Source organism: Gopherus flavomarginatus, chromosome 15 (genome assembly GCF_025201925.1).
Source record: "Gopherus flavomarginatus isolate rGopFla2 chromosome 15, rGopFla2.mat.asm, whole genome shotgun sequence".
Classification (NCBI taxonomy): Eukaryota; Metazoa; Chordata; order Testudines; family Testudinidae; genus Gopherus; species Gopherus flavomarginatus.
In genome coordinates, this window is record NC_066631.1 from 4,756,688 (window position 1) to 4,765,727 (window position 9,040).

The window sequence follows — 9,040 nt, forward strand, 5'->3', positions numbered from 1 at the left end:
GCTGCACCCAGCTCCCGCGAGATCTGCCTGACTCCGCCCCCTCCGCGAGCACCGGGCCCGTTCTCCGCCTCCGGACGCTACGCCAATCACAGGGCGCTCCTGGCGCACCTCCCTCTGTCAGCCAATGGGAGAGAGATCACCTCTCCATCGGCCCGCCCCGCCACGGGCAGGCCACGCCCTTTAGCCTCACTCTACCGCCAAGCGATACTAGCCCCGCCCTACCAAGGATAACCCCGCCCCCTGCGGGTCTGGTCCCGCCCCCGAGCTACCTGCTCAGACTCTCTCACTCAGAGCCGCACGCCTTGGCTCCTGGGGCCGCTCGGAGGCGCTGGGCGCACGCGCAGTAGCCAGCCCGGGGTAGCTGGGGCCACAGCGGGATGTGCCCGGCGCTCTCCAAGCCGCGGCCGGGGCCGCTGCCCCGCAGGCTGCTCGCCCGGTACCTGCTGCTGCTGCGGCTCCACCCGCTGCTCACCAAGGCGGCGTCCAGGTGAGCGCCGGGCAGAGAGACCGGGACTGACACCCCCAGACCCCCCCCGGGAGAGACGGGGACCGTCCCCACCCCCAAACCAGGGAACTACTCCACCACCCCGTGGGGGAGACCGGACCGACCCCCCCCAGCTGGGGAACCAGACCCCCCCGGGAGAGACCGAACCGACCCCCCCCAGCTGGGGAACCAGACCCCCCCGGGAGAGACCGAACCGACCCCCCCCAGCTGGGGAACCAGACCCCCCCGGGAGAGACCGGACTGACCCTGCCCCCAAACCAGGAACCTACTGCACCAGCCCGCGGGAGAGACCGGGACCGGGACCGACCCCCCCGGCACAGCTGGGGAACCAGACCCCCCCAGGAGAGACCGGACCGACCATTTCCCCAAACCAGGAACTTACTGCACTAGCCCGCGGGAGAGACGAGGACCGACCCCCCCCCCCAAGCCAGGAGACCAGCCCCGACCGGGAGAGACGGGGACCGCCCCCACCCCCAAACCAGGGAACTACTTCACCACCCCGTGGGAGAGACCGGGACCGACACTCCCCCCGGGAGAGACCAGGACCGACCCCGACCCCAAACCAGGGAACTACAGCACCACCCCATGGGAGAGACCGGGACCGACCCCCACCCCCAGCCGGAGAACCAGCCCTAGCGCCCCCCTCGGGAGAAAAAGGACCGACCCTGCCCCCAAACCAGGAACCTACTGCACCATGCTGTGAGAGAGACCGGGACCAACACCAGCCCCCCCCCCCCCCCCCCCGGGAGAGACCAGGACCTACCCCCCCAGCCGGGAAACCAGCCCCCCAGGGAGAGACCAGGACCGCCCCCCCCGGAGAGATGGGGACCTCCCCCACCCCCAAACCAGGGAACTACTACACCATCCCATGGGAGAGACTGGGACCGACCCTTCCCCCCAGCTGAGGAACCAGACCCCCCCGGGAGAGACCGGGACCGACCCTGCCCCCAAACCAGGGAACTAGTCCACCACCCTGTGAGAGAGACAGGGACAGATAGACCCCGCCCCCCCCCAGCTGGGGAACCAGCCCTCCCCGCCTCCTGCGAGAGACTAGGACTGACATCCCACCCCACCCTGGCGCTTTGTTGTGACTTGCGCAGTTGCCCTGTTCCAAGCCCTTAGCCAGGCGCAGCTTGCACCTCCCTGGCCTGGCGTACCCAAGGGCAGAGTCCTGGTTAACACAGTGTCAGCTAACACCGTGCTCCCCTCGTGCAGACAGAGCTCCAGGTGTCTGGCAGGGCTGTCCGAGGGCAGAGGCCCAGCTGCAGTGGGATTGCAGGATACTTGGCCCTCGCCCCCTTGCTCTTCAGGGGTGGGTGCACTCTGTGGGGCTGGCACACCACTTGTCAGCCAGTTCTTGCACCTGCTGGCGAGGTGCAGCAGCAGCCTTGGACAGACGCTCCCAGTCCTCTCACCCGTGGGCAGTGAGGGGAAAGTGGGACTGTATGTGTGCATGAGCTGCGGGGTATGTTACCTCTGGGCCACTTTCTGAGCCAGCTGCTGTCAGGAGTCCCACAAGATGCCACAGTGGGCAGAGTTCAGCAGCCTCTGAGCAGTGATTTGGGGGGCGGGGGTCGCTCCTGCTCACTCACTGAAGACATCGGCACAGCCTGCACTGGTTGCTCTTCTCAGCAGAGGCATCACGGACTCTCAGGGTCACAGACTCCGAGCTCCGCTCTAAACCAGACGGGTCCCTGCAGGGCAGGGACGAGGCGTGTTGCTGGAGCAGGAGACGCTTGCCCTGTAGCTGCCCAGACTGTAACTGCTCTGTCAATAATGGTGGGCAGAGGACTGTTTATACAGCACCTAGCGCAGTGGGGCCCTGCTCCTATGATTGGGGTCCCTAGGTGCTACCACAGTCTAGATAATAACACCAGTCTCCAGAACCGTCAGGTTGGCACCTCTTGCCAGCACTCCATACACCAACTTAACCCTTCAGCTCCCTCCAGAACAAGAGGAAGCTGATTGTCGGGCCAAAATTCAGACTAGATCCAACATAATGCCCTGGTCAGAGATCTTAAGGCATTTTCTCTGCTATTGATTTAATCAGCTGGTGATCTTAGCCTTCGGGAGCTTGTCAGCAGGGCCATTGCTGGAAGGCCCGGAGCACATGCTGAAGGGGGAATTGAGATGAAGGGGTCTTGCTCCCATGCAGTACAAAGAGAGGGATGCACTCTGAAGTTGTGCTACAGACATATCTGGCTTTGAGTGCTGGAGGTGGGGTAACACCCTGGCTAGGTTTCTGAGCTGGAAACAGAGACATTGCACACTGCATGAGGGAGAGTGCTGGCCAGAAGCAGATCTGTGTTGAGCAAGTGATAGCACAGGGCTAGGCGGGGCTGGCAAACCAAGCACCCACACGTTTAGGTGGGGACATGCCCCAGCTTGTGATTTGCAGCTGATTGGTGCTGAGGAAGCGAGAGTCAGGACTCCTGGGTTCCATCGCCGACTCTTGTGACAAGTTGCTTCAGCTCTGTTCCCGCAGCTCTAACATGGGAACACTGTGGCCTTGCCTCACAGGAAGGTAGGGCAGCTCTGCATTACTGCTTAAGTCGATGTAACTTACATCGCTGAGGGGTGTGAAAAGCCCCCACCCCGAGCAACACAAGTTTTGCGCTCTCCACACGGTGAGAGCCGCTCTCCCATTGACATAGCTGCGCATCTCGCCGAGGTGGAATAGTGCCGACGGGAGAGTGCTCCCAGAGCATGTCTTCAGCGGATGTTCTGCAGCGGCGCCGGCGTAGCTCTGTAATGTAGACGTGCCCTTAGTGTTTGGAAAGCACTTGGAGACTCCTGGCTAAAGGTGTGGTGAAGAGTGAAGCTCTCACTGTTTGCCACGTGATATGCTGAAGAGTAAATGGAACCAGCCCAGTGTGAATAACCTCAGAGCACTTTCTTGCTTTTTCCTCTCTCGCTGTTCCACTCTTTAAAGCCTCCCCTCCTGTTTTCCCCATCCCCTTCTCCCCTTGGCCTCTGACTGGGTGGGCCAAAGGAGAAGTGTGGCCTAGTGGTTAGGGTGCTAGCCTAGAATTTGGGGGACCTTGGTTCAAGTCCATGCTCTGCCACAGACAGCCCTCTGTAACTTTGGGTAAGTCACTTTAGTCTCTGCCTCAGTTCCCACCTGTACAATGGGGATAAATGGCACCTCACCTCACTGGGGCTTGTGAAGGTAAACACACTGAAGACTATGAGGTGCTCAGATGCTACAGTGATGTGTGCCATGGGCATACCATGGAGAGACAGACAAGCTGCTCCCTCTCACCAGCTACTGCCTATTCTTCCCATGGGCCTTGGCCTTCATTCCCCTCCCTGAGGCACTGACCCGCCAGAGGGAGGGGAAGTTAGGGCTATGCATTTGGGAGCAGGGAAAAGAATTTCTGTGTCCATTTCTGCTCTGGCAAATGAGACCGAAACACTACCCACAGGCAGAGTATAATCGGTGTCTCAGAAACGGTCGGTCACCTGGGGCCATCGATAGGCAGACGTGTTGTGTTGCTCTCCGCTGGCCCAGCACGCCCCCATGGCTGAGAGAGCCGGGCTCTTTCCTTCCCACGCACCCTCCCCTGTAATAAAGGGCTGGGGCTTGTGATTCCACTGCCCCGGTGAGGGGGCGTAGGTGTACGCGAATGGAATTTAGGGCTGATCAAATGCTCATTGCAATCAATGCAGAAGGCTGCCGCAGGTATGAGTGGAAGTGGGATTTGGCCCACAGCAAACGATTCTCTTGCCTGTGCACCAGCAGGAGCCTTTATCTCTCTCTCTCTCTCTCTCTCTCTCTCTCTGCCAGGGGTTCTTAGACTTTTGTACTGGTTACCCCTTTCCCACAGCAAGCCTCTGAATGTGGCCCCCCCCTTAGCCATTAAAAACACGTTTTTATATATTTAACACCATTATAAATGCTGGTGGCAAAGCAGGGTTTGGGGTGGAGGCCGACAGCTCGTAACCCCCCATGTAATAACCTTGCGACCCCCTGAGGGGTCCTGACCCCCAGTTTGAGAACCCCTGCTCTTAGCTGTGTCGGCTTTTCAGGGCAGCGCCAACTTCCTGCCCCCCCCCTCCCCCAAGCCTGCAGCTCTGACTGGCACACAGCGGGAGCAGATCTGGGGCCATTTTCAAAGCAGAGCTGCAATCTAAAGGACACTTTCAAGTGAATGGATTCCGCAGACAGCATGGCTGTCAGCTTGGCAGCTGGCAGAAAAGTGACCAGTTTACAGGGGGGTTTAAGACCCTGCTGAGTGGATGGGGTTGCAGTCCACAGAAGCAGGGCTCAAAGGACCTGGGTGAGGTGGTGGAACTCTGCTGGTACCTCATTCGCCACCTCCTTCCTCCTATAACCCTTCTCCTTTGCGGGGTGGTTGCTGCCCTGCTCTTCTCTTCTCTTTGAGTGCCGAGACACCCCTAGGAGTGAGAGGATGAAACTGAGAAGGAAAACGTGGCTTAAAGATCAGGCAGAGCAGAGCTGTATCTGGCCAGGGGATTTTCTCTCCAAGGTAGGGGGTGAAGGGCCTATTAAATGAGGCTGGCTGAAGCAGAGGAGAGCTGTAGGGAACAGGGAACCTGACCCAATCTCTGCTTTCCATGGCACTGCATATGTGAACTAGCCAGATACTGTTGCTATTGGTCAGTAGTACAATAGTTACTGACACTGCCTTTTGTTTTTATCAGTAGTCTTCAGAGTCAACACATCACTGAGATAAATAGGAGCAGGTCGCACAGGTTCCTCGCTGAGTCTGGAAGGCCACATCATGTGGGGGAGGGGGGTTACATCTGGGCATGTTTGCCCCACAGCCATAAGGGTCAGAAGCTTTAATTTAAAAAACAACAACAAAAACCATTCTTTTCCGTTGAAAGTGGTGGGCCCCAAAGTGGGCTACTGGGAGCATTTCCCTGGTCACGGGCTGTGAGCCAGTGCTGTTAAATCTAGATGAGGGATGCAGAATTCCCCCCACCCCCGTTGGCTGGGTTTCGTTGTGAGCATGCAGGAAGTATGATGCCTCAGAGCTTGCTGCACCTATCAGTGAGTGCTCCCACTCCGATCTGACGGGTCCTGGAGCTACTGCACTCTTCTCCAGTGGCTATGCTCAGAGCTCAGGTTCCCTCGGACTCTGGGTTATTGGCTGGCTTCTGATCTCATCCCCTTCCTTCTGCCTGCAGTGCTGTTTTGTCAGCGCTTGGGAGCCTCCTGTCCCAGGTCATTGAGAGGAGCCGGAAGAAGCCAGGGTCATCCAAAAGCCTGGACCTGAGTGAGCCCTTGAGATTCGCCATCTATGGGTAAGTCACAGGTGCTAGTTACATCACTTAGTGCACTTCTGAAAGGTGCTCAGGTACCATGGTGATGGGCGTGAACTTGACCAGAGAGGATGTTGAGTTGGTGGTGCTCTCCTCCTGGAGGTCTGTGAGAAGCAGGAGTGCTTCCCCCCCTCACTATTATGGCACCACTGGCATCTCTCTGGATCAAGAGAATGGATGGCCTGGTTAGAGCAGTAGCACAGCAGAGTACTCTCCGCCACAGACTTCTTTTGTGACCTTGGGCAAGTCACTTGTCTCTTGGGACCTCAGTTCCCATCTGTACAATGGGGATAGGAGCCCTGCCCCTGCGCACAGGAGTGTTGTGAGGATAAACGCATTCAGGATCATGAGGTGCTCAGATACTGTGGTAATGAGGCCAGCTAAGCACCTAAGCTGGGGCTGGATGGAAGGCTGGAGGACAGCGATGAAGCACAGTCATGCCCTCTGGTTTGTCAGGTTCCTGTTCACAGGGCCACTCAGTCACTATTTCTACCTGTACCTGGAGCAGCTGATCCCATCAAATGTCCCCTTTGCCATGGTCAAGAGGCTTCTGCTGGACCGTCTGGTTGTTGCTCCACCCTTCCTGCTGCTCTTCTTCTTTGTCATGAACCTGCTGGAGGTAGGTGCCTATTTCCAGTGTGTGCCGAAGTCAGGCTGTAGGGTTTGGCGTGGTTCTGGATACTGCAACAGGTAGTGAAGATAGACGTATCTATGTGCTTATGTGCCTGGACGGAATCAAGCTCCCGGTCACCTATGATCTAGGACAGGCCCTGTCGGTCAGAGCAGGGGACCTTCTTGCTCTGCTGCTGTCTTCCTGTGAGCTCTGAAGTAGCTCCCTCAGCTGCTTTGGGCCTTGGCTTGCCCTGCTATACAAGGGGATGCTCGTGTTTAAAATCAGCCGGGGGTTTGTGATCTCCTGAGCGTGCTGCATGGCCAGTCGCTCTGGTCCCCTCTGCTGGAATGGCCCGCTTTGTCTAGTGTGATGCGCCTCTGGGCACATCGTGTGCACCTGGGTCTTACAGGTGGTGAGTGTTTCTCTCTGGCTGTGCTCTCTGTTAGGATTTGTCTTTGTAATCCCTCTGCCTACATGGCTTAGGGCTCTGTAAGGGAGAGAGTCGGGGCCTCTTCTGGAGTTTAGGCCTGGCCCTCACCAATGTCCCTTGTGTTCCAGGGGAAGGATCTGTCTGCGTTTGCTGAGAAGATAAAGAGTGGTTACTGGGTAGCACTCAAAATGAACTGGAAAGTGTGGACCCCAGTCCAGTTCATTAATGTCAATTATGTCCCTATGCAGGTAAGTCTCTGCCTGCTCACGTACTGTCCTTGCCTGGGAATTCTGACCACTTTTGCAGCCCTACATCCAGGTTTATAGCGTGGGCTTTTTCCCCACTAGTGTATGTCCAAGGTCCCCTTATCAATCACCCTAGGATCCCCTTCCTTTAATACTTCTGTCCTCCATGCTAGCACCCCCCTCCATTGCTCGTGTGCTTGAGATTTTGGCCTGTATCTGTTACCGCTCCTCAGCAAGCTGCAGAGCTGAGGTCCCCGTTGCCCACAATCATTTGTTCTCATGTGAAGGACTGCACAAATCCAGACAGCCCCTGACATGTTTGTCAGTAAGACATGGGCACTCGCACCTGTATCCGAAGTGGGTGTTGCGGCCCAGTGCAGTAAGTGACCCAGGAGACTGTCAGCCCCAGGCCGGTCTGTATCTTGACGCTTCTCTCCACAGTTTCGGGTGTTGTTTGGAAACCTCGTTGCTTTCTTCTGGTTTGCCTACCTGGCCTCCATCAAGAAGCGATAGCATCACAGCTGTAATTTTGGGCTGGCCTGCATCGCCTGTTGAGGCAATTGTGCTCTGAGAGCCCGCAGCCCCCACTTCAATCTGGGAGCATCTGCAAGAACTGACACCACTGCAAATCCTCTGTGATTCAACACTGCGCATGCTGCCCTAGTGCCGACGGTGCATAGGACAATGAGTCGGGCGCCTGTCCCTGCCTAGGAGCCCTGGGCACTCTCCTAATACAAATAATACTTTGATTCTTTTCTGACTAAGACAGCGAATAACTGCTTTCTAATGGTGCTTAACAATAACCACAAAATCAACTGATAGGGTGAGAAACCAGCTCAAAGTGTTCTGGGTCTTTTACTCTTCATTTTTAAGTATAATAAAAATGCTGTTTCACCCCTTTCTTGTGAAGTTTTATTTTTCCTCTGGTGATTTGCTGGTTCTGTTTGAGATTGGTTACAAATCCAGGGAGAAGTGGACAGTCTCTTCTTAGTTGCAGGAAGGAATAAGATAAATCTCATATGCAAGAGAGAGACGATGGAAAGCGAAGGCCCCCTACTTAGTGGGAAGGAGAGCTAACAGCTGACAACATCAGCCCCATTCCTCCCAGGGAACCCCTGCTGATATCCCAGACCGAGATCTGCTGGGAAATACAGACCCACGTGTTGTTGAGAGGAGCTTCTGGGGAGCCTCTGGCCAGTACCTTTCTGGAGACACCCCGAACGGTCTGTGCGTGGGAGGGGAGACCAGCCCAGGCTCTTGCAGGGCAGGGAGATTGCTAGCCCCAGGAACTGTTTTCAGAGCAAGCTGAGCTCAGCGTTGCTCCTCAGCTCAAGGCAGAAGAGGCCAGACCGTAGTCATGGCGGGACACCTGTGTAGGTGTGCAGCCCCCTCCTTAGGGCAGGGAAGCCAGCAGTCCGGAACAGAGCTGGAGGACCAACAAGAAAATCTGCATATTAAAACCAACCAAAGGCAGAGTATGGAGCGCTGTGAAACAATGTTAGGAGCTTTGCCACTGTCCTGGGTAAGGAGAGCACGTATTCCTCCTCAGGTACCCTGGGAATATGTAACGGACAGGGAAAGGCTGGAAAGTAGCTGGCTGTTGTCCCCAGCTGCTGCTGCGGGTCACCCTGCCCTGAAGTCCCTCCAGGCATTGTTCCCAGCTTCTCCTGCAGATTGCCACAGCTCCCACCCCCTGCCCCAGCAAAGGGCTGTGCAGCGACAAGGGAGAGCAGCCCAGTTGTTGAAGAACAAGCTGGCAGGAAGGGGCCTATTTCTTCCCTCCTAGTCCTTTGGCCTCCGTTTTACTAGGCCAGAAAGGTTCCAGTGTGCACCCTTCCCAGTTCAGCAGGCCCTTCACAGGCAGCTGGGTCCAGACAAACGCCTCAGCCCCCTTCTTTGGGTGTGAAAACTGCGGGTGGGGTCAGGCCAACAAGTAGGAACTGTCAGCTGGCACTAGC

The 9,040-nt window shown here is 56.8% G+C and overlaps 1 protein-coding gene across 2 annotated transcripts; it reads left to right on the forward strand.

Moving 5' to 3' along the window:
- The first annotated feature begins 293 nt into the window (after positions 1-293).
- On the forward strand, positions 294-7,983 carry PXMP2 (peroxisomal membrane protein 2). Of its 2 annotated transcripts, none has more exons than XM_050923879.1 (5): positions 294-487; positions 5,660-5,776; positions 6,251-6,413; positions 6,966-7,085; positions 7,524-7,983. In XM_050923879.1, the coding sequence occupies exons 1-5, from the start codon at positions 378-380 to the stop codon at positions 7,593-7,595; spliced, it is 582 nt and encodes a 193-aa protein (XP_050779836.1). In that variant the 5' UTR covers positions 294-377; the 3' UTR covers positions 7,596-7,983. The 2 variants fall into 2 exon arrangements, with proteins under 2 accessions (XP_050779836.1, XP_050779837.1); XM_050923880.1 differs by lacking the exon at positions 294-487 and adding an exon at positions 1,450-3,029.
- Positions 7,984-9,040: the final 1,057 nt, after the last annotated feature.